General features: G+C 42.3%; 1 protein-coding gene across 2 annotated transcripts; it reads left to right on the top strand.

Moving 5' to 3' along the window:
• Positions 1 to 589: 589 nt before the first annotated feature.
• LOC146550991 (glutamate receptor U1) lies at positions 590 to 25,853 on the top strand. Of its 2 annotated transcripts, none has more exons than XM_085259195.1 (10): positions 590 to 763; positions 939 to 1,011; positions 2,984 to 3,015; positions 9,136 to 9,315; positions 14,522 to 14,745; positions 20,142 to 20,239; positions 21,275 to 21,492; positions 21,598 to 21,817; positions 25,087 to 25,337; positions 25,413 to 25,853. In XM_085259195.1, the coding sequence occupies exons 2-10, from the start codon at positions 948 to 950 to the stop codon at positions 25,509 to 25,511; spliced, it is 1,386 nt and encodes a 461-aa protein (XP_085115321.1). In that variant the 5' UTR covers positions 590 to 763; positions 939 to 947; the 3' UTR covers positions 25,512 to 25,853. The 2 variants fall into 2 exon arrangements, with proteins under 2 accessions (XP_085115321.1, XP_085115319.1); XM_085259193.1 differs by having other exon boundaries at positions 591 to 775.
• Positions 25,854 to 26,003: the final 150 nt, after the last annotated feature.

The following is a 26,003-nucleotide window of genomic DNA, read 5'->3' as shown; positions in this document are numbered from 1 at the left end:
AGAATGAATGAAGTCTTTCCTTTCAAGATGAAATCACTGCCTGTTTTGTACAAATAAATCAGTTTGGTTTGCAGCTTATACGTAGAAATTTTTGAGACAAAGAAACGTGGTAGGGAGTGGGTGTTTGGATAGTTTTAACAAACTGCTGAAGATTAATAAAACATTTGTCCTAGCAAATTAAACAAGGGACATAGCTTCACAGTCACCTCTGTTGCTGTTTTGCAGGAGAGATTGAATTTATGATGACGAATCCCTCATGGTTGGTCAGGAGTGAGAGAAAATGTGATGTGCTCCAAAACAAAATCCCCCTTCCTCTGAGCCACTGGGACATTCCAGTCCATCCATATGTAAAGCTTACTGCACCACCACACTGTTAAGCTCCCAAAACCCTTGACCCATACCCCGCCCTCCTTTGTTGTTAAAGATCCTGTTGTGTAACCGTGCAAAAACACATGGTAACTGTTTAAAAGTCTGAAAATCTAAGACATAAAGTGATTCTGCCTCAGAAAAACACACCCAGCTCTAGGAAATTGCATACCTCTCAAGACTTTGTAGTTTTTTTGGCCCAGCAGTTGTGGGTTTATCTCCCTGTGAGCCCTTATCTCCTCCCTCTCTGTTTCCCATATAAACCCTCCACTACTTTCAGCCGCACTAAGTCTTTTCAGTGGCCTGCTCACAAGATATTTTTAATTTCTTACTCATTTTCTTGGACTCGCCCTGTGTCCACAATCTGTTTCTGCATACTGTGCCTGACAGAGCAGAGGTAAGGAAAGAGGTAAGGTTTTTTTTCCTTCATGTGCCAAGTAAAAACAACTGCAAAAAAACCTGTTTAAAAGTGTTGTGTCTGCAGATAATTTCAATGTTAAATCAAAGACATCGCTCGTCATAAACATGGTCATGTTTTCACAGAAGTTTAAAGTAGTCTGTGTCATTTACAGGACGGAAACATGAAACTCTGCATGGCTTTATTCGTTTGTGTGGCAGTCCTGACTGCATGGTTCTTTACTGCAGGTAAGAATAATGCTACATCTGAGAGATGTGCAATCAAGGAAATTGCCATTAGTTCATGAGTTGCATTAGATTTCTAAGCAGGTTTTTAATAATGTTACCTATGATCATGAAACCATGATCTCTTCCTCACTCTTACAAAGAAGTTTTGTTACCTGAACCACACCAAACAAAGTCTCAAAAATAAAGCAAAGTCTGAAAATGACAGTTTAACATGGGACACAAACCCAGGTCTCCTGGTTAAAGGTCTAGTAACTGACTAATGTGATCTTTTACAAACCCTTGTTTGATGTGTAGGGATGTTTTCTGATGAGGCAAAATGTTCTAAGTAAGAACAAACAACACTTCAGCTATCAGGGAATTATACATGGGCACTTGTTATTGCTCAATCTCTGCTCTCTTCCTCAAGTTGTGTTTGCTAATCTTACAAAGTTATTTTCATGTGCATGGGGTTTTTTCAAGTGCTTGACCACATTCTTGTCAGATTTATACATTTTTCTTCCCAGCTTTGTAAAAAGTAGCTGGTACACAAGATGAGGTCTATTACTTACAGATATTTCCCTTAGAGTCGCGTGAAAAGAAGTTTCTTCCAGAGCTAATAATCAGTGTCAGTACATTGTCTTTGTTGTGCCAAGCTTGAAATAATGGTGAGGTACTGATGGGCTGATTAATCGGCACGAGTTTGTGTCTTAGGTCTCCAATTATTTTTCATTCGTTTAATGTACCTGGAGGCAACTATATAAATAAAACTGAATTGAATAAAAGTTTTAAATCCATCCAACTGTCCCTTAATTATTGCAGCCCCACCCCACAAATGAATACTGGGTATAAACATTTACAATTTCAAAAAAAAAAAAATCAAGATCTGGGCCAACTTTTGATACTTTGTTAACCATGATGTTCCCCATTATCCATTTCTCCATTAGGTTTTATTTTAAACAAGCATTGAAAACACCTCCACGCCTTCAAGTAAAACATTTTCTGATTGGACTCTTAGCATTTTACTCTAACTAGCATTAAATTACAACTTTAATGTATGCTATAACTAAAATTCTGTGGCAAGATTTAGACTGCTGGAGGCCTATCAAACTTCACACAGGGGTCCAGTCCACACTGACAGACTCCTATTTCTCACCAATGGAGGGGCTACTGCCCTACTGTGCTCCAGAAAGCACTGTGATGGATCAATTTACTGTGTGAGAGGAGGACTCAGCAGGCAGGCAGTGAAGTGACAAGCATCTCCGCAGATTGTAGGTCCTGCCATCATCACTAGAGGAGACTGGCATCGTGTCATCAGCTTTATATTACCCAAACAGAGCTGCTTTTGTTGTGGTACGCAATTATGAAAAACTTGCACCCCTAGCACCTCTGCATGCCCCACATCCCCGACCCCTACCCTCCCATCATTTTCTCTTCTCTGACAGACCTTGGCAGGGCATGTTAAGTCCTGGCATGCCACTGCTCACAGTTAGAGCAAGAAGAAAACAACTGTGAGTGTCATGAGTAATGATGGGATTGGCTGGGGGGTTTTATCCCCTGATTACATGGTGAAAAGGAGTTGGTCAGTGGTGGTGGGAGGGGATGGTTAGATTAGAACAGGAAAACACATCCTTTAAGACCTCACTTTGATCCCATCAAATGAGCCTTGTCCCCCCCACCTATTGTATCTCGCAACCTCCCCTCACCATGGAGCCAATTTCTCAGCTCTACTAAAAAACAACCGAAAACAAGACTGTCATTGTCCTTCACTGGCTGTTTGGCTGATTTATTTGCTATGGTTCAGAGAAAAAACACATGAAGGGAACTCAGCAGAACAATATGCTTCATTAGGCTTTTTGAAGCCATACTTTCCATAAGCCTGTAGACTTGAAACCAAACCACAAATCAGACTGAATCCTATTATTTTGATCTGATGCTTAATTACTTTTTTCCCAAAAGTTCAATTCTGTTTTTCTTTTTCTTTTTTCTGTTCTAGATGCCAAGGAGTTATTCATCACAACCATAAAGGTATTCTTTCTTTGTCTCTTGTTCCTGACTAGAATGCCAAAGTCCAGCTGTGATACAAAGTCAAGTCAACAATATAAGAATTTATGCCTCTTATATACAACTTCATTGTATGTTCAGAATAGCTCTTAACTCATTCACTGCCATTGACGTCTATAGCCGTCAATTGCAGTGAATGAGTCAATGGGTTTAACTCATTCACTGCCAATGGCTGGCAGTGAATGAGTTAAATCATGTAATACATTATTTTGGAAGACTGGGAATTGATCTTACCCTTGTTGAACTTGAACAAGCAAGCTAATTATCACTAGTTGCACAGTGTCTCTTTAATAGTTTAAAACATTGTGTTCTGGTTTCAAAAACAGACATAAACACTTGTCCTTTATATCGGCAAAGTTGGGTTTTCTGTCCTAGTCGCCATAATTCTTACTGACCCACTTTACACTTCACTGTCAAGTATAAAATAAACCAAATAAACACAGTCCATATGCCATCTTCACCATTTTCATATCGAAGGAAGCTTTAAAGTCTATCTTTACATTTTCAAAGTTAGATTATATATATATATATATATATATATATATATATATATATATATATTATATATATATATATATTATATATATATTATATATATATTATATATATATATATATATATATATATAATATATATATATATACACTCTTAACATAAGGTATTGTACAGTCTATCTGATTAAAATATGAGTAAACAGATTTTTTTTTATTAAGCAAACACAAACAAACAAAAAACAACATAGCACAGTGTCTGCCACCTTTCAAAAAATTAAAACAAAATAAAAAATTCAACAATTCCTTGCAGGCAGTCTTTATCCATCAAACAAGGGTCCTGCGCAGTAGCTTTGCTGTTCCTGGGACTGCGCTTTTCTGGACAGAGATCTTGGATGTTGTTTCTGGGATGTTCTTTAGCCAGGGCTGGACTGGTAATCTGGCATACCTGGCATTTGCCCAGTGGGCTGATGCACTTTTGGGCCGATGGCCGTGCACCAGTGCTGCATGCACTGACATAAGCCCATTCATTAATTTTCACTACTGATACTGTATTGCCCAATCAAATCTCTCTACACAACCAGGCGCTCCACTTGCCTTTGCTGTACTTCACACAACATGTAGAACAGAGTTTAGTGAGAAAGAAGTGGAGAAAAGCTGTGGAGCTGCTAAGACAGATAAAAATAAACTAAAAATAAATGCAGCAAAATGTGTCAAATTAACCGACATGTTAGCTGTTGGGGCTGCTGCTGCACCATCAGCAGTATTGCCAACAACAACTTTTACAAGCTCTCACAGCCACAGGAGGCTGCTGTTAATAGCACCAACAAGAAGTGCAGGAAGAGGGACAACGGTCCCAACAAGAGAGTGATATAATAGATGGAGGATATAATTCCCCGCTCGCCCCTGCCATCTATCCTTCAAGCTCCTCTACCAGAGGCCTGGGAGCTTGGGGGTCCTGCGCAGTATCTTAGCCATTCCTAGCGCTGTGCTCTTCTGGACAGAGTTCAAGTTCAAATTTATTTATATAGCACTTCTAAAACAACAGGTGTTGACCAAAGTACTGTACAATAAAATGGACAAGGCAATAAACATAACAAAAAAACAGAATAGTGTTTTAGAAGAGAATAAAATCATAAAAAAGAGAATAAAATCATAAAAAATAGAATAAAATCATAAAAAAGAATAATAGTAACAAACTCATGATGAATCAAAAGCCAGAGAATAAAAACGGGTCTTTAGATGACTTTTAAAAGTATCCAGTGTTGGGGAGGGTCTGATATGCAAAAGCAATATATTCCAAGGTTTGGGGGCAGTCACAGCAAATGCCCGGTTTCCTCTGTGTTTTAATCTGGACCTAGGGACAACCAAAAGCATTTGGTCTGCAGACCTCAAGGATCTTGGGGGAGAATACCAGGTTAGGAGAGCAGCAAGATATGTAGGGGCTAGTCCATGCAATGACTTAAAAACAAGTGTTAAGATCTTAAAGTCAATTGGAAAGCTGACTGGCAGCCAGTGTAGTGATGCAAGCATGGGAGATGTATGATCTCGCTTGCGTGTGCTAGTTAGAAACCGTGCTGCAGCGTTTTGAACTAGCTGCAGTTGGCCAATTGATGAAGAGGTGACGCCAGAGTAGAGACTATTACAGAAGTCGAGGCGAGATGAGATATAGGCATGGATCGCTTTCTCAAAATCTCTGAAACGGAGAAAGGGCTTAACTTTTGTAATTAGGCGAAGATGAAAGAAACTGGTTTTGACTACATTATTTATCTGTCAAGTGCTGCCAAAAATCACTCGTAAATTTCTTGCAAAAGGTTTTTTTTTATATAATTTTCTAAGGGGCCAAGGTCGTAATGGTCAGAAGGACCAAAGACAATGACCTCAGTTTTCTGTTCATTTAGATTTAGAAAATTTAGAGCCATCCATGCCTTGACATCTTCTAGACCACAGGTGTCGAACTCCAGGCCTCAAGGGCCGGTGTCCTGCAGGTTTTAGATGTGTCCTTGATCCAACACAGCTGATTTAAATTGCTAAATTACCTCCTCAACATGTTTTGAAGTTCTCCTGAGGCCTGGTAATGAAATAATCATTTGTTTCTGGTGTGTTGACCCAGGGTAATATCTAAAACCTGCAGGACACTGGCCCTCGAGGCCTGGAGTTTGACACCCCTGTTGTAGACAATCAAATGGTCCCTTCAGAGGATTCACAGATTTTCATTTTAGTGGAAGGTAAATCTTAGAATCATCTGCATAACAGTGAAACAAAATTCCATATTTTTTAAAAATAGATCCCAACGGGAGCATATAAATTGAAAAAAGGCCTGGACCAAGGATAGAGCCCTGGGGGACCCCGCAAAAAAGGGTCATCTTTGGAGGCTATGTGTCTCTGAATCTAACAGAGAAAATACGATTAGATAAGTAGGATTTAAACTATTCCAAAGCAAGCCCTGTAATTCCAGCACATTGTTTCAGTCAAGAGATAAGAATCCTGTGATCTACTGTGTCAAAACGGTGGTGGTTCACCAATGTCGTGTTGGTCTAAAAAGGTCTGGAGCTGCGGAGGGACAATTTTCTCCAGAACTTTTGACAAAAAGGACAATTTAGAGATTGGGCAGAAATTTGATAGTACTGTTAAGTCCAGATCAGAGATGGGCAGTAACGCGTTACTTGTAACGCGTTACTGTAATCCGATTACTTTTTTCAAGTAACGAGTAAAGTAAGGGATTACTATTGCAAAAACGGTAATTAGATTACCGTTACTTTCCCGTAGGAACGCTGCGTTACTAAATCCGTGATTTTTTTGCGAGAATGTCTCATGACAGTGACGTAAGCAAGTGCGACGTTCTTGACAACAGCTGTCTGCAGATCAACAGTGGATAATATATCAAGTGCGGGAGAGAGTATGAGCGTGCAGCGTTTAAAGCATGGAAGTACTGACCTTACTTTAAGTTTGATTCCATAAAAAGTGACAAAAACATTAGTGTCCGTTGTGCGTGGGAAGAAAACTTCTTTTTACAGCGAAAAAAAACCCCTAAACTTCCAAGCAAGCACCGAGTGCGCTATGATGTAATGGGAATGTAATGAGTATTTCCAGACAAGCTGAGTTGAACAGGGAAAGCAGTCGAATGAGTGGTACTGTTAGTAGGTAATGCCTGATTACCTGGTAATGCCAGAGATCTCAGATGTTGTTCCTGAGATCTGTTGAAGCCACTCGCCTAGCTTGGGAGTCATTGCACCTAGCATCTACCACTGTTACCTTCACCCTTCACATCTTCTCCAACTCTTCTCTGAGCCCTTTCTCATGTTCCTTCTTCCTGATGTCATTGGGAACCGCTACATCTATCACTACAGCTGTCTTCTTCTGTTTGTCTACCTTCTGTTTGTGTTTGTCTACCACAAACAGGCCATAATCGGCACAGATGTTCCTGTATCCTATGCCTGCCTGCTAGCATCTTGCACCCTGTTGTTATGTGCTGGATTGTCTCGGGGACATTTTTACATAGCCTTCACCTTGAGTCTTGCCTAGTGTGATAGACCCCAACCTCTATGGATCTTGTGCTCAAAGCTTGTTCCTGTGCTGCCATGATTAGTGCCTCTTTGCTGTCTTCAGTCTAGCTTTGTCCAGCCACTGGTAGGATTTCTGGATATCAGCCACCTCCGCTATCTTCCGGTGGTACGTACCGTGCAGGGGCCTGTCCTTCCATGATGGTTCCTCGTCTCCCTCCTCTATCTTGGGTTTCTGCTGTCTGAGGTATTCACTGAGCATGCGGTCGCATCCAGATGTATTCATGGATGTTCATTGTCTCATCCTGGACTGTGGTGCTGACACTCACCAGTCCCCGGCATCCTTCATTCCGCTTGGCGTACAGCCTCAGGGTGCTGGACTTGGAGTGAAACTCTCCATGCATGGTAAGGAGCTTCCTGGACTTTATGTCAGTGGCTTGTATCTCCTCCTTTGGCCAGGTTATTATCCCAGCAGGGTACCTGATCAAGGGCAAGGTGCAGGTGTTGATAGCCCGGATCTTGTTCTTACTGTTCAGCAGGCTCCTCATGACTTGCCCAACCTCATCATGGTTCCCATTAGCCTGTGTAATCCCCAGGTACTTGTAGCTGTCTTCTATGTCTACAATGTTACCTTCTGGTAGTTCGATCACCTCAGTTCTGACTACCTTCCCTCTCTTTGATATCATCCAGCTACATTTCTCCAGTCTAAACAGCATTCCTATGTCATTGCTGTATATCCTGGTGACATGGATCAATGTCTCGTTCACTCTTGGCATACAGCTTGATGTCATCCATGTACAGGAGGTGGCTGACAATTGCTTCGTTCCATAGTCAGTATCCGTAGCCAGTATCCGTAGCCAGTCTTGTCAATGATCTGACTGAGGGGGTTAAGGCCTATGCAGAACAGCAGTGGGGACAGGGCATCTCCTTGGTAGATCCCGCACTTGATGGTGACTTGTGCTATGGTCTTGAAGTTGGCCTCTAGAGTGGTTTGCCACATCCATATTTAGTTCCTGATAAAGGCTCTTAGGGTCCTGTTGATCTTGTCTGGGCATTCCACGATCCAGGTGTGGGGCATCAAGTCATATGCCTTCTTGTAATCAATCCAGGTACAGACCAGGTTGGTCAGTCTGGTCTTGCAGTCTCGGCTGACTGCTCGGTCTACCAGTAGCTGGTCTTTTGCTCCTCTGGTATTCTTGCCAATTCCTTTCTGTGCCCCGCTCATGTATTGAGCCATGTGCCTGTTCATCTTAGCCACCAGATGCCTGACGGGAGCTTCCAGCAGGTTATTGGCCAGTAGTTGGATGGGACTGGTCCCTTCTGGGGGTCCTTGGGGATCAGAACTTTCCGGCTTTGTGTTAGCTATTCCGGGTGTCTCCCATCGACTAGCAGCTGGTTCATTTGTGCTCCCAGACGCTTGGATGGTTGTATGGAGAACAGTTGCTTTATTCTCCTGCCTTCAATCTCCCTGGTGTACCTCTTCAAGCGGCTGGCCAAAGCTCTGAGTCATTGCTTGTCAGCTTGTCAGGATGTATCTATTGTTTGGATGGATGCTTTTTTAGTTCTGGTTCCTAAATCTAGTTATTTAAAAACTTTAAATGCACAAAGACCGGTAGGCATCACGTCAATTGTGATAAAATACTTAAAGTCAAAGAAAAGGTTAAGGGTGAAGTTAAGGGAAACTGAGGATGTGCTTGACTCCACAAAGTTCATAAAGGAGTGGAACATGTCAGATTGACCTTCTTGAACCGACTGTTAAAAACTCAGAGTGAAAAGTTCCTCAAGTATTTCGGTGCAAAAAGTGAGACTGCCTTACACATAGCACTTTTTCCTTTAAACAGTCATTTACATACTACAATTTTAGGATTCAGAACTTAAAACTATGCGACAGACTGGCGACCTGTCCAGGGTGTACCCCGCCTCTCGCCCTATGACAGCTGGGATAGGCTCCAGCACCCCCCGCGACCCTGAAAAAGGATGAGCGGAAGTGAATGGATAGATGGAACTTTACACAAACTTCAAGTTGTAAGAGCATGTTGATTTCCTTTAAATTTAAAGTATGCCTTGCTTGCTGCCTTGTGTTTTGTCAGGATGAACCATATGCCATGAGCAAGGGCTCTGAGCTAGAAGGCTACTGCATTGATCTGATCTCAGAGCTCTCCAAGAAGCTAGGCTTCAAGTACAACTTGCATCTGGTCAAAGACAACCGCTATGGCGCCATGGACTCCAGCGGCAACTGGAATGGCATGATTGGTGAAGTCATCAGAGGGGTGAGTCATAGAGTTATAGAGCACTGAAACAACTCTACCTCAGTGTGTTACAGTATGTGAACACTGTAGTATGTGTCTTTAGTGTAATGTGTTTCGTTGCTCTTGTTAAATTAAGTTTGATACCCTCCTGTTCAACCTCAGACCTTGCTTTGATGAATGTACACTTTAAATTTAATGCCACCAATGTCTGAGCCCTCCTAATATTATGCATTATAGATTATCCGAGCCACAATGCTCTTTGCAATTTTACATTAATTACATTAATTGGCAAGATTACTCTTAAATTGTCAAATTAATTTAATTTATCCCTCATAATGTCCTCCCGATTTCCATACACCTGTGGTCCTCAGGGGTCATAAATGTCCCCACTTCATTTGAGTGTTTTTTAAAATATAAAATATAAGTTGTCAATCAATTCAGTGTTACACCTTAGTTTTACTTAAGACCAATACATCAACACAAAATTTACCGTACATTATACATTTTAGGGCCACCAGACCTTGTTTACATAAAGTACACTCTGTTTTTGAGCGAAAATAAAACGAGACAATAAAATATTTAATTGTTTAGATAATTTTGACTATTTGTCTAACTACAGAGTCCTGTATGTTGAACTTCAGTAAGAAAGTTTTTGAAGCATTTGAAGCATTTAAAATTTTTAAATGGCAGCACATGTGACCTCCATTTTTGACCTCCTGTGGTCCACAGAGGTCAAAAATGTCCCCATCTGGTTTGAATGATACTTAATTAATATGAAGTGGATTTTCCCCCACTTTTAATTAAAACTTAATTCAAATATTTTGACACAATTTTTTTTATTCCAATTCAAATTTAAGTCTGATAAAAACCTCATAAAAATGAATTTTTTCTTTGTTTTCGGGTAAAAAAAATTAATTAAATCATCAGTTATTGTGATTGGTATATGACGTATACGTATATATTGGTATATGACGGGTATATGTCAAAGTTAATTTAGAAAGCGGTTCTTAAACTAATTCAAGTTTTTTAATGGCAGCAAATCATCACATCTGTTGTCCTCTGGGCTCAAAGATGACCCCGCTTGCTTTGACTGTTTATAAAGCAATATGTATAAAATATCATCCATCTCTGTGTTTAAAGGTTTTATTCATCTTTATTCCAACTCATTACCTGACATTTTTCTATATTTTGGCATGGTAGGACACCAGGGCATGGATCTGAGTGAAGGTAAACTTTCATGAGGACAAAGGCGTCTCCATATTTGACACAAGTGCAGGAGGAAGCTCAGGTTTATTCCTCTGCACTGGTCCCATCATGGACAGCTTTCTTTTCTGCAGTTGCAGGCCACGGGTCATATACAGTAAACAAGTTGTTACTGGTGATTGTTTTCTTTTGGAAACCTTCTGCAATGTTAGGGACAACTCGCGTGTCCTGACTGCAGGATAGACTGTTTGCCATCGTACACTAGCATGTTCCATGTACAGCTGGACCTGGCATCACATACTTCCCATGTTTTTATCTCATAGTTCCCCGGTTTACTTGGGATGTTCTGTTGGAATGGACAGAGTCCTCTGAAGGGGACTTGCTGCTCATACACAGTCACATCAGTGCCAGGATCTTACATCAACAGCAGGAGAAACATCCACTTGTTCCATACACCTCAAATGGGAGCACGTTTGTGTCATGAACAATGATCATCTATTGTGTCTTTATCAAGAAATTATAACCTTTTTGCGCTTCTATGATTAATCTTGTGTCACCTTTAAAACTTCTCTACCAGACTCAGGATGTCATAAACTGGCCGTAGCGACTTTACTAGATGCACGGCAGTAAGAATCAATATGCCCACATATGTCTACAGCTGCATTCGATCCATTTTTCTTCCTCTCTCGTTGTCCCTCCTCTTTTGTCATTGAGTTGGCTGTAGAGCAGGTCATCTGCTAATTGGATGGTTGTTGGTTCAATCTCTGTGTGCTCTAATCTGGAATTCTTACCAAGGTGTCCTTTGGCAAGTTACTGAACCCCAACTTGGTCTCTGATGCATCCAGAGACCAAGCTACTTTTAGTACCATTGATGTTAAGTTAGACTCTTTTTCTCCAATTGATCTTTCTGAGTTAACTTCAATAATTACTTCCTCCAAACCATCAACGTGTCTTTTAAACCCCATTCCGACAAAACTGCTCAAAGAAGTCCTGCCATTAATTAATTCTTCGATCTTAAATATGATCTACCTATCTCTAATAATCGGCCTGGTAGACCTTAGTGCAGCATTCGATACTGTTGACCATAATATCCTATTAGAGCAATTAGAACATGCTTCTAACAGACCAAAATTTTTGAACATTGATGATCATTGCCGGCCGTAACTCACATAGTGTGTCATATATTGCTGTAGGTATTACAGGTACTGCACTGCAGTGGTTTGTATCATATCTATCTAATAGACTCCAATTTGTACATGTAAATGGAGAGTCCTCTTCACACACTGAGGTTAATTATGGAGTTCCACAGGGTTCAGTGCTAGGACCAATTCTGTTTACACTATACATGCTTCCCCTAGGCAGCATCATTAGAAGACATTGCATAAATTTTCACTGCTATGCAGATGACACCCAGCTCTATCTGTTCATGAAGCCAGATAACACACATCAATTAGTTACACTGCAGGAATGTCTTAAAGACATAAAGACCTGGATGGCCGCTAACTTTCTGCTTCTTAATTCAGATAAAACCGAGGTTATTGTACTCGGCCCTGAAAATCTTAGAAATATGGTATCTAACCAGACTCTTACTCTGGATGGCATTACCTTGGCCTCCAGTAACACTGTGAGGAACCTTGGAGTCATTTTTGACCAGGACATGTCCTTCAATGCACATATTAAACAAATATGTAAGACTGCTTTCTTCCATTTGTGCAACATCTCTAAAGTTAGAAATATCTTGTCTCAGAGTGACGCTGAAAAACTAGTTCATGCATTTATTACTTCAAGGCTGGACTACTGTAATTCATTATTATCAGGATGTCCTAAAAACTTGCTGAAAAGCCATCAGCTAATCCAAAATGCTGCAGCAAGAGTAGAAAGAGAGAGCATATTTCTCCTGTTTTGGCTTCCCTTCATTGGCTTCCTGTTAAATCCAGAATTGAATTCAAAATCCTGCTCCTCACATACAAGGTCTTAAATAATCAGGCCCCATCTTATCTTAATGACCTTGTAGTACCATATCACCCTATTAGAGTACTTCGCTCTTGCACTGCAGGCCTACTTGTTGTTCCTAGAGTATTTAAAAGTAGAATGGGAGGGAGAGCCTTCAGTTTTCAGGCCCCTCTTCTGTGGAATCAGCTTCCAGTTTGGATTCGGGAGACAGACACTATCTCTACTTTCAAGATTAGGCTTAAAACTTTCCTTTTTGCTAAAGCATATAGTTAGGGCTGGACCAGGTGACCCTGGATCCTCCCTTAGTTATGCTGCAATAGACATAGGCTGCCGGGGATTCCCATGATGCATTGAGTTTTTCCTTTCCAGTCACGTTTCTCACTCACTATGTGTTAATAGACCTCTATGCATTGAGTCATACCTGTTATTAACCTCAGTCTCTTTTCCACAGCATGTCTTTATCCTGTCTTCCTTCTCTCACCCCAACCGGTCGCAGCAGATGGCCCCACCCCTCCCTGAGCCTGGTTCTGCCAGAGGTTTCTTCCTGTTAAAAGGGAGTTTTTCCTTCCCACTGTCGCCAAAGTGCTTGCTCATAGGGGGTCATATGATTATTGGGTTTTTCTCCGTCTCTATGAAGCGCCTTGAGGCGACTTTTGTTGTGATTTGGCGCTATATAAATAAAATTGAATTGAATCCATTGGCATGTGAACGTTAAAAAGCATAATACAAGCAGAATACACTGTGTATAATGCTTTCAGTACTCGAGCAGAAAAGCAACTGAAGGAGTATGGGACCTGGCATATGTGCTTGGACCGTGGTAGATTGTCTTTCTCTGTGGCACATGAGAGAGTCATGCATCGTCTGTCACTGGGAAGGATAGAAGACCAGATCAATGTTTCCTCACATTTCTGCAAATATTCCTCTGTCTCAGCTGACTCCTCTTTCTTGTTTGATTCTTTGTCTTCATCATAATTGAAATGGAAGATGTGTAGTCCTCTGACACATCTTCTATTTCAGTTTCACATTCTGAAAATTCAAGAAACTTCAAGAAGCCCAGTCACTTTCTTTCCAAGCTCCTCAGACTACCATGTCCTGGATGCCTGAGAACCTACTTGAACATAGTTCAGATTCTTCATCATTTTCCTTCACTTCATAGCCTTCTTCCACTTCTGCAGGTGGGTGATGTGCTTTTTCAGAGAAAGGGTAGCATGTGATCTAAATATTGACAATATTTTCTTTATCTTCTAACCCTGGACCTTCCTGAACATTGATTCTCCCTCCTCATTATACTAGAGGACAATATGTGCTTTGTTCTACTGGTCATTGCTTTGCACAACATGGTAAAAAAAAAAAAAGTATGCTCACAAATCTCTAGTGCAATGGAGGCTTGTGAGCATACTTTCTGTGTATGTATTATTGTAGAGTCTACCTTACAATATGAAGCACCTTGATGTGACTGTTGTTGTGATTTGGCGCTGTATAAATAAAATTGAATTTAATATAGAGCACCTGTCTCCTCATTGTGCTGCCTGTTGTTGTTGTTGTTGTTGTTGTTGTGGTTGTTATGACCATTGCTTGACCCCACAAATCAGTGATCCAAGATCAAAGATGTTTGAAAGCAGTATGGTGTGAAAATATGGCCCTTTGCAACACTTTTCTACTTTGGGGTCATTTTTGTCCACGAGGACCACAGGTGTTATAAAATCCAACAAAAACCCCATAAATAAATCAAATTACTTAAAACTTATTCCAATCATGCATAGCATAGTAATGAATAACGTCTGTTATTTTCAGACCATTTGATGAACAAAAAACACATTTTTGATAGCATAAGCTCTTACCCTATCTGTGTAGCAGTGAGCATAGGGTTATATATATTTCAACATTTGTTATGATGTTTTGTGCTACTTACAAAACAAATGCTGACCATAAATTATTTAAAATTGTTACTCCTTTCTATCTGTACTCCTTTCTATCTGTACTCACATTGTACAGAGTTTTAACTTTTCTTTTCTTTTTTTCATTGATTGTGTCCCTGGTTTTTCATATGTGTTGCTATACCTTGCTTCAGGAGGCTGACCTGGCTGTGGCCCCGCTGACTGTCACTGCCGTCAGAGAGAGGTTTGTGGACATGACCACCCCCTTCATTCAAACTGGCCTCAGCTTCATTTTGCGCGAAGCAACAGACCCTGAAGACAGCACGTTCAGCCTGCTGGCACCCTTCTCCACTGACATGTGGATTGGCATTATCATTGCCTTCCTGCTAACAGGTTTCTGCATATTCCTGGTGGGCAGGTCAGTGCAACAAAACATCCCTAAAACACTAGGGATGTATACATATATGTGTATAAATAAAAATAGAATTAAATAAAATTAAATAAAATAAAAAATATATATATATGTATATGTATATGTATATATGTATAACAAAAACACCCAGCACGCCCCTGCGGGCGGTTTATCCTTCAAGCTCGGGTCCTCTACCAGAGGCCTGGGAGCTTGAGGGTCCTGCGCAGTATCTTAGCTGTTCCCAGGACTGCGCTCTTCTGGACAGAGATCTCCGATGTTGTTCCCGGGATCTGCTGGAGCCACTCGCCTAGCTTGGGAGTCACTGCACCTAGTGCTCCGATTACCACGGGGACCACCGTTACCTTCACCCTCCAAATCCTCTCGAGCTCTTCTCTAAGCCCTTGGTATTTCTCCAGCTTCTCGTGTTCCTTCTTCCTGATATTGCTGTCATTCGGAACCGCTACATCGATCACTACGGCCGTCTTCTTCTGTTTGTCTACCACCACTATGTCCGGTTGGTTAGCCACCACCATTTTGTCCGTCTGTATCTGGAAGTCCCACAGGATCTTAGCTCGGTCATTCTCCACCACCCTTGGGGCATCTCCCATTTTGACCTCGGGACTTCCAGGTTATACTCGGCACAGATGTTCCTGTACACTATGCCCGCCACTTGGTTATGGCGTTCCATGTATGCCCTGCCTGCTAGCATCTTGCACCCTGCTGTTATGTGCTGGATTGTCTCTGGGGCATCTTTACACAGCCTGCACCTTGGGTCTTGCCTGGTGTGATAGACCCCAGCCTCTATGGATCTTGTGCTCAGAGCTTGTTCTTGTGCTGCCACGATTAGTGCCTCTGTGCTGTCTTTCAGTCCAGCTTTGTCCAGCCACTGGTAGGATTTCTGGATATCAGCCACCTCCTCTATCTGCCGGTGGTACATACCGTGCAGGGGCCTGTCCTTCCATGATGGTTCCTCGTCTCCCTCCTCTTTCTTGGGTTTCTGCTGCCTGAGGTATTCACTCAGCACTCGGTCAGTTGGGGCCATCTTCCCAATGTATTCTTGGATGTTCGTTGTCTCATCCTGGACTGTGGTGCTGACACTCACCAGTCCCCGGCCCTCTTCCTTCCTCTTAGCGTACAGCCTCAGGGTGCTGGACTTGGGGTGAAACCCTCCATGCATGCATGGTAAGGAGCTTTCTTGTCTTTATGTCAGTGGCGTTTATCTCCTCCTTTGGCCAGCCTATTACCCCAGCAGGGTACCTGATCACGGGCAGGGCGTACGTGTTGATGGCCCGGATCTTGTTCTTACCATTCAGCTGACTCCTCAGGACTTGCCTGACCCTCTGCAGGTACTTGGTGGTTGCAGCTTTTCTAGCGGCCTCTTCATGGTTCCCATTCGCCTGCGGGATCCCCAGGTACTTGTAACTGTCCTCTATGTCTGCAATGTTGCCTTCTGGTAGTTCAATCCCCTCAGTTCTGACTACCTTCCCTCTCTTTGTTACCATCCGACTACACTTCTCCAGTGTAGACTCACAGCCTTGGCCAGCCGCTTGAGGAGGTACACCAGAGAGATAGAAGGCAGGAGAATAAACCAGCTGTTCTCCACAGAACCAGCAAAGGTGTACTCTCAGTGGCAAGGGAACAATAAGAGAACAGCACCACCAAGGCTGGAGACGGAGCAATACTGGAAGAGCATATGGGAGAAGGACGCAACCCATAACGGCAATGCTCAGTGGCTAGAGGATCTGAGGGCAGACCACAGCGACCTCCCTGAACAGGGTCCAGTAACCATCACAGTGGCAGATATCCAAGAAAGGGTCTCCAGTATGAAGAGTTGGACAGCACCAGGGCCCGACATGGTTCACGCCTACTGGCTGAAGAAGCTGACTGCACTCCACGAGCGTCTGGCAGCACAAATGAACCAGCTGCTAGTTAACGAGAGACACCCGGAATGGCTAACTGAAGGCCGGACGGTCCTGATCCCCAAGGACCCCAAGAAGGGACCGGTCCCCTCCAACTACCGACCAATAACCTGCCTCAGTACTACATGGAAGCTCCTGTCAGGCATCATATCAGCTAAGATGAACAGGCACATGGGTCAATACATGAGCGGGACACAGAAAGGAATTGGCAAGAATACCAGAGGCGCAAAACACCAGCTACTGGTAGACAGAACAATCAGCCGAGACTGCAAGACCAGACTGACCAACCTGTGCACTGCCTGGATTGATTACAAGAAGGCCTATGACTCAATGCCCCACAGCTGGATACTGGAATGCCTAGAATTGTACAAGATCAATGGGACCCTAAGAGCCTTCATCAGGAACTCAATGGGGATGTGGCATACAACACTAGAGGCCAACTCCAAACCCATAGCACAAGTCACCATCAAGTGTGTGATCTACCAAGGAGATGCTCTGTCCCCACTGCTGTTCTGCATAGGCCTTAACCCCCTCAGTGTGATCATTGACAAGACTGTCTACGGATACCGACTACGGAATGGAGCAGTTGTCAGCCACCTCCTGTACATGGATGACATCAAGCTGTATGCCAAGAGTGAACGAGACATCGATTCACTGATCCACACCACCAGGATATACAGCAATGACATCGGAATGTTCGGACTGGAGAAGTGTAGTCGGATGGTAACAAAGAGAGGGAAGGTCGTCAGAACTGAGGGGATCGAACTATCAGGAGGCAACATTGCAGACATAGAGGACAGTTACAAGTACCTGGGGTTCCCGCAGGCGAATGGGAACCACTGAAGAGGCCGCTAGGAAAGCTGCAACCACCAAGTATCTGCAGAGGGTCAGGCAAGTCCTGAGGAGTCAGCTGAATGGTAAGAACAAGATCCGGGCTATCAACACCTACGCCCTGCCCTTGATCAGGTACCCTGCTGGGGTAATAGGCTGGCCAAAGGAGGAGATAAACGCCACTGACATAAAGACAAGAAAACTCCTTACCATGCATGGAGGGTTTCACCCCAAGTCCAGCATCCTGAGGCTGTACGCTAAGTGGAAGGAAGGAGGTCGGGGACTGGTGAGTGTCAGCACCACAGTCCAGGATGAGACAACAAACATCCACGAATACATTGGGAAGATGGCCCCAACTGACCGAGTGCTGAGTGAATACCTCAGGCAGCAGAAACCCAAGAAAGAGGAGCAAGGCGAGGAACCATCATGGAAGGACAAGCCCCTGCATGGTATGTACCACCGGCAGATAGAGGAGGTGGCTGATATCCAGAAATCCTACCAGTGGCTGGACAAAGCTGGACTGAAAGACAGCACAGAGGCACTAATCAAGGCAGCACAAGAACAAGCTCTGAGCACAAGATCCATAGAGGATGGGGTCTATCACACCAGGCAAGACGCCCCTGAGACAATCCAGCACATAACAGCAGGGTGCAAGATGCTAGCAGGCAAGGCATACATGGAACGCCATAATCAAGTGGCGGGCATAGTGTACAGGAACATCTGTGCCGAGTATAACCTGGAAGTCCCGATGTCAAAATGGGAGATGCCCCCAAAGGTGATGGAGAATGACCGAGCTAAGATCCTGTGGGACTTCCAGATACAGACGGACAAAATGGTGGTGGCTAACCAACCGGGCATAGTGGTGGTAGACAAACAGAAGAAGACGGCCGTAGTGATCGATGTAGCGGTTCTGAATGACAGCAACATCAGTAAGAAGGAACACGAGAAGCTGGAGAAATACCAAGGGCTCAGAGAAGAGCTCGAGAAGATGTGGAGGGTGAAGGTGATGGTGGTCCCAGTGGTAATCGGAGCACTAGGTGCAGTGACTCCCAAGCTAGGCGAGTGGCTCCAGCAGATCCCGGGAACAACAGCTGAGATCTTTGTCCAGAAGAGCGCAGTCCTAGGAACAGCTAAGATACTGCGCAGGACCCTTAAGCTCCCAGGCCTCTGGTAGAGGAGCTTGAAGGAGTGGGGAATTTTTTATTTTTTTTATATATATATATTTTTTTATCTATATAAAAAAAAAATTCAAGCTCGGGTCCTCTATCAGAGGCCTGGGAGTTTGAGCGTCCTCTTCACCACAACAGACCGGTACAACAGAACCACATCATCCACGAAAAGCAGAGATTCTGAGACCACCCAAGTGAAAGCTTTTCTCCACTTGGCCATAAAGATTATGAACAGAATCTGTGACAGAGGCAGCCCTGGCGGAGCCCATCACCCACTAGGAACGAGTCCAACTTATTGTCGGCTGTGCGGACCAGGCTCTTGTAACGGTTGTATAAGAATCGAATGGCCCGTAGCAATGGGCCAAACACCCCATAATCTCGGAGCACCTCTCACAGGACACTCTGAGGGACACGGTTGAATGCCTTCTCCAAGTCCACAAAACACATGTAGACTGACTTATAATTAAAGGCAACATGGATCAGCCACAACATTACCTTCCTGATAATGTGTAGGTCTTGCTCATGTTGCTCTTTGGGCATAGATACCTTCTGACTCTGCATTGGCACATTAGCTTTAGATCCTGTGGTGGGTTAAAAGGGCATCCTTTGTGGATCAGGCTTCTCTTGATACATCCCACTATGATTGCGAACCCAAATTTAGAAGCTTGACAATGCCCTGGACTCTTTATCATGTTTCTTAGGCCAGCGGTCCCCAACCCCCGGACCTCAGACAAGTACCGGTCCGTGAGTCGTTTGGTACCGGGCCGCAATAGTTGAGGCTCAGGTGTGAAATGTATGATTTTCAGGGTTTTTATCGGTTTTCAGCGTTATTTTGTTATCGTTTTTATCGTTAACTCGGTTTTCCTGGGTCTTTTCACTTGTGTTATGAATAAATCTTCTTTTTTTCGGTACCGGTACTAGTTTTAATTTGTTGTATTTATCCGCGACACCTTAAAGGCCGGTCCGTGAAAATATTGTCAGGCATAAACCGGTCCATGGCGCAAAAAGGTTGGGGACTGCTGTCTTAGGCCATTCCTGGGCAGTTTTTAATATGGCAGAGTGCTTGGGGGTGCTGGGGAAGGCCACTATTGTCAGGTGTTGCTGTTATCATGATGATGGTTGGTTAAGCAAAAATATGCATGGATGATTACACTCCTATAAGAGAGCTACCACATAGCCAACTCACAAGTACCTGTTTTACAAACCTGAATTTGACAACTATTGTCCCTATGAGGAATTGAACAAAACCAAAAACATCCAGTTACCAGCAAAGCAAACTGTAAAATATGTAAAAAAAAAAAAAAAAAGTGATCTACATGAATACCAGCAGAACATCCTAGCAGAACATTGCAATGTTGCATTGTAACAGGATCATCCATGTTATTTTGTTCATCTCAATGATTTTGTTGTTGAGGTTGAATGTTGTATATACAATTGAATCTTGAATTATGTTATGAAAGCTTTCATTTGTTTTATCCTGCAGGATCAGTCCCAGTGAATGGGCTGAGCCAGACACAGAAGAACACAGTTTCACTTTGCTGCACAGCTTCTGGTACATTACAGGAGCTCTCACCCTGCAAGGTATTGCAGCAGTCCACTAAATTAAAGCACAGAAATGCACTCTTCTGCTGCTTGCCACTTTCTACATGCCTTAAGACAAATATGTAGTAACATGTTTTACGGTACACGGATCATTTTGTAATACCTATAGAAAGAGATCAAATAAGGAAAATGAAAATGACAAGTTCCACATGCATAACAATTCAATGTAGTATATTGAGACTTGTATCAATGTCTGCATATAGTCAACAACTGAATGTCAAGTAAAATAAAGAAGTTACAATTCGCTAGTATTATGTGTAAACGTGTGATGGCTGTAGTGCAGGAGGTAGACCACTTCATCAGCTAATCAGAAGGTTGGTGGTTTAATTCCTGGCTACTCCAGTCAGAATGCCAAAGTGTCCTTGGGCAGGTTAGATAGAAAAATGTGCTTGTATGAATGAGTGAATGACGCAAGTTGTTTGAAGTGCTTTGGATGCATAAGTTGAGTATAAAAGTGCTCTCTAAAAATCAGTCAATTCAGCATCTACTTTTCATTTTCACAATGAGCTGGGGGTATTTTATTAATAAGAAACTGCAAATAAAGTTTGCATTGAAAAATAAAGCTGTTTTTAAATAAACTGCTTACTAATAACTAACAGGAGTAGTTAGGATTCCCTCTTTTTTTTCCCTCAAGTTTATTTGACATGTAAAAACTTCACAGTAGCTTTAACACTTCTTTTCTCACTCTTCATGTTGCTCTCAGTAATGATTTGATTGGCTATGTAATGAATAGTGAAGAGTGCAAATGACTAATCTGTGTATATACACTGACTACTGTAAAGACAAAAGGAAAAATCTATGCTTTTTAAAATAACCCACAATATGAGAGAATTGTGCAGAGTGAAACAGCATAAAAATATTAGTAGAAAATATATATTTCAAGTAGCTGAACATCAAGAGTAGGCTCTGTTTGAATAATATAAATACATTATTTTCCGTTGAAACTGCAACTCTGTTTCTTGGTTGATTGTTTGTCACCTGCTGACTGCTTGACCACTTTCTTTGTCCTCTCAGGAGCCGGTCCTCACCCCAAGGCATTGTCTGGACGTGTAGTCAGTGCCATCTGGTGGCTGTTTTCTGTATTGCTGCTTGCCTGCTACCTCTGCAACTTAAAGTCTGCGTTGAACTCCAACAGCAAACACATCTCCATTAAGAGCTTTGCAGACCTGGCTAACCAGGATGTAATCAATTACGGCACAATTGAATCTGGATCTACTATGCTCTTCTTTAAGGCATGATCAGTTACTCCTAGTTAGCATTCATAGTCATTACTGCTGCTACATAACATATGGGAAAGGTTCAATAAACATGATAAATATTTTACTTTACTTTCCTAGAATTCCAACAATCCTGTGTACCGGCGTATCTACCAGCACATGGAGCGTAAAAAAAGCTATGTGTCCAACGCAGAAGAAGGTATACGCCGCACACAGGAAGGAAACTTTGCATTTATTGGTGAAGCAGTGTCCTTGGACTTGGCAGTGGCTCGGTACTGTAAACTGACCCGTTCACCAGAGGTCATCTCTATGCGGTCCTACGCCATAGCAGCACCTCTAGGTGAGTTGCTTGGATCTGTCAGGATGCTGCTTTCTAGCTTTCTTCTTTGGTGGCCCACACATGGGCCAGCACAAGGCCAGTTGCAGACACACTGCTGGCCCTGTGCTGGCCCAGAACAGTTTCAGCTCTGGCCCCAGATGTCAGCTTAATGTGTACCTTAATCAAGCCATGTAATAACAACATGTGCCGGAACATAATAGTGCAAAACTAACATGATGAAACTCTGTTCAGACACTGAATCAACTGATTCTTATATAGCCCTTTTCTAGTCTCCCAGATTACTCAGAGTGCTCTATACAACATGCCACATTGACACACTGGCTGTATCCCAATTCAGGTTCTGCAAGCCTTAAAGTACACAGCCTTAACGGTCCACAAGGGCCGCACACTCAAAGACTGCTAAGGCCGGAAGTGTGAGTTTTGTGAAATGGGACGGTCTAGCTCCTGTCTCGCTGCCCAGGTTGCCTAGCAACTATGATACTAACAGCTGGAAACGTTTCATACAGCATCGTTTGACAGAAATGAAGGAGAAAAGTTTTTCTGTTAGTTTATTTTGTTTATCACATCACTTTGATTTGATAAGTATCTGAGGCTGAGACCACAGGACTGTAAAAACATGATTGTTGGGCTTCATTTCTGTACTGAACAGTCATTTTAAGATTAGCTAGTTAATAACAATTAGCTAATGTTGTTCATGAGACTAAAGTCATCTTACTTTGGTAATGTAAATGTAATATGGCCAATATCAAAGTTATTATTATATTAACCATTATTAGTTATTACAGCAGTGAACTTGAACTCTGTGTCAAATACTGAGCTTCAGTAAAGATTCAAGTTGCAGTTATTTATATTTCCTATCACCTTAAATCTTCACTCAAAGACAAGCATCTTTGACAGTGTGTATATAGATATATTAAATATAATAGGCAAATGCTGTTATTTTATTAAGATGGCATTACTAAATTTGGCTCAATGCTTACATATATGTGTAAAAAGAAAATGTACGAGCTGTGATAACTGTTTCTGATAGAATGAAGAGTAGACTGATATATTGAATATTCCTTTATTGGGTGAGAAAATCATACCATGTCATAGCTTCTTTAAGTCATACAGAATAGATATCAGAGCCTTAAAAAGGCTGACTTCTGCTAAATGGGTCAAACTGGGCAGAAAGTATACCGAAAGTATATATCATATCATCTTTATAGAATATGATGTAACACTATAGACCAACTTACCTCAGAGAATATATAAAGCATATAAACGATTATGATGCAACAAACACAGCAGTACTAATCCAAAATACTCAAAGCTTCATAGAACTGAAACAAACATTTATTTTAGGTCCATTCTGCTGCTGATACATACTTTAGGTTTCTGAATATTACACTTGTTGCTGCCTTTCATAGTGTGTAACTTGAAGGCCCTGAGTATTTTCTCCCACACTGAAAACACTGGAATGATAAAATTATTTGAACATTACCTAATAAGACTGATTCAGGACAGACAATTAGTTATTTTAAACTTTTCTAGCAGTCCTTCACAAACAGGGAACAGTCTGTCTATTCTCTCCATCTGTCAGCTGCTGCTGGCTCTTCCTCCTCCTCTTCCTCACACACTGCTGAGTTTGTCCTGGTGGATCATCAGGGGTGCAAAGCCTCACAGATGATGTGCAGCAGTGGGTCCCTCAGTCTGTCCTCACTCTGGACACTTGCCGTTGTCACACATGGAAATCAAATGTGTGATAAGCTGAAGGATTCAAACACAAGTGTAACTTATAAACACATGTTCATACTTTTATTACACAATCAGAGAGAAAGACAAAGAGAGAGAGTGCAGGACAGACAGACAGGTGACAGTCTCAGGTGTATACACTGCTACAAAACAGCACAAGAGAAGGAGGATTTAGTGTTTGTGTTATTACGAAACAAGAAGAGTTCCCAGATGGTACAGTGGACACATGTGTGATTCCTGTGATTAAGGCATCTTTCTTTCAGCTTAACGAGTGAACCGTCAGCTCGTTCAAACAAACATTAAAGTCCATTTGGCTCGACACCACCAAACAGAGGCAGCAATATAACATAGCTAAAATTAACAGTGCAGTGAATCCTGCTTGTGCCGTGATATTCAGGATTGCAAACCGAGCAGCATCACTGACTTTCAGCTTGTGTTTGTGGATATATGACTGACTTTAATTATCCATAAAATCATCACAATCTCTGTAAGATTGCATAGTGCAATATTTGGCTTGGTGATATTGTATCAATACAGGGACACCAAAAGTTCATATTTTATGAAATACATTAAAATACTCTGGGAATACTACAAACAAGAGAGTTCATATCACTACTTCCCTCCTTAGACAATCTTAGCAGAGCAGATTCACATTAAATTGACTGAACTGACAAAACATTGGACACACTTAGCGTTACAAAGCTACCTCCTAGTTCAGACGGAGCTACTGGTTCAGTCACACAAGTAAAAATAGGACAGCAACCTACTTGCATCTGTCTTATGGCAACATTTATGGCAGGTTTTATTGTCAGTGTGTATGCTTGAAAGTTTCACTTTGTTTTCACTTTGAAACAAAACCCCCAAAAAACAAAATGAGACAATTTTATCTGATTGAATAAAATCAGTATTGACAAAGAGGTGGCTGAGGTAGATCAGGTCATCTGCTAATCGGAAGGTTGGTGGTTTGATTCCTGGCTGCTCAGGTCTGCAGGCCAAATATCCTCAGGTAAGATCAATGTGAATGTGTGGATTCTTAGAAAGCACTTATACAAGCACTTTTTCTATGCTTGAGTCCATTAGCATTTACAGAGTTTAACTGTTGAGACACGTTTACTTACATACATATATATCCACATGTACAATGCAGCTCGATTTGGCACCAGTGTTTCTGCCGTGATCAGCTTTCCAGCTGCCTCCACGCTCCTCTCCCGTCCCTGGCGTCACTAAAAAAGGGAAAAAAGTTCATCCGCCTGATTACCTCGAGTCCGCTGTACCACCTATCCCCTGCAGCAGAGACAAAGACTGGGCAATGGCATTTTTTAAATAACTATTTACAAAACAATCAGGTGTCACAATAAGATTCCACCCAAATTATTTGTGCCACTCCAAAAAGTAGTTCCTGTCATAAGTAGAAAAACTAAACTGTAAAGGTGGTGAGTTGTGCCACTGTGGAAAATGGTAAACACTTATGGTAATGGGGTGAGACATTCAGAAACCTCTTTCTTCACTTAAATCGCATGTTTATTTCCTGCTAGGATCCCCGCTGGTGAAGAATCTAACTGTTGCCATCCTCCAGCTCAGTGAGTCTGGTGAGCTAACATACCTGCGTGAGAAGTGGTGGGCCAGCAGCTGTGTTGGCACTGGTGGAGCCCACATCTCCGAGGCCCTGCAACCCTATGACTTACGGGGCCTGTTCCTCCTCCTGGGACTGGGTCTGGGCATCGGGCTCCTGCTAGCCCTGCTGGAGCTCTTATCAAGGGCCCACAACCAAGCTAAGGATGGCAAGGTAGGAAAGAATATCACAATGTAATCATGGCATGGAATGTTTTTATCCTGTAACATTTCTTCTGTTCTTTGGCAGAAATCCTGCTGCTTGGTGTTGACATCAGAGCTGAACCGGAGGTTTGGCAGTGGAGGGGAGAGCACAGAGCACGACACCTCAGACAAAAGCAAAGCCTAAAGAAGAAGCACCACGTTGTCATTCGATAAGATAGTGTTAGAGAAGTGAACAAGCTGAGAGCTTTCTGTATTTCCGTAGTAACAGTCGCATATTGTGTTGTATTTCAGTGGGTTTTATACTTTGGTGCCCAGTTTGAACAACTACCAGCAGCAGTATATTAAGCACCAAACCCACAGGTATATTTCAGACTTAATATTATAATCAGTCTGTCTTGTTAGCTGTTTAGCGTTGTTTTATTATCACATATTTACATCTCACTTCTAACACCTGAAGTTCTTCTGTCACAGTTGTAACCTGGTCTTACTATTTGCTTGTATATTCCAAATAAATACTCCAATATCCTGCCTGCTCTGTTTTTCAGTGTATACAACTTTATTGTTCATTGTAGAGAGGAGTTTCATTTATTAGAGCAAACATTAACACCACCTAGGGCCTGTACTAACAACCAAGTTCAACATACCCAGGACATCCAGCTTTTCCTCATCTTCATCC

The sequence above is a fragment of the Mchenga conophoros genome, linkage group LG20 (assembly GCF_057382185.1).
Source record: "Mchenga conophoros isolate Kocher_MC1m ecotype Shallow Benthic linkage group LG20, M_conophoros_male_GT1.1, whole genome shotgun sequence".
NCBI lineage: Eukaryota > Metazoa > Chordata > Actinopteri > Cichliformes > Cichlidae > Mchenga > Mchenga conophoros.
Note: the sequence above shows the minus strand (reverse complement) of the source record. Positions and strands in the feature narration are given on the sequence as shown.

What these genes read in the sequence shown, in the direction of transcription:
- LOC146550991 (XM_085259195.1), top strand. Translation starts at nt 948, where the DNA reads ATGAAACTCTGCATGGCTTTATTCGTTTGTGTGGCAGTCCTGACTGCA. An exon ending in TGCATGGTTCTTTACTGCAG is followed by an intron (nt 1,012 to 2,983) that starts GTAAGAATAATG and finishes TTTCTGTTCTAG; the next exon opens with ATGCCAAGGAGTTATTCATC. An exon ending in ACCAAGCTAAGGATGGCAAG is followed by an intron (nt 25,338 to 25,412) that starts GTAGGAAAGAAT and finishes GTTCTTTGGCAG; the next exon opens with AAATCCTGCTGCTTGGTGTT.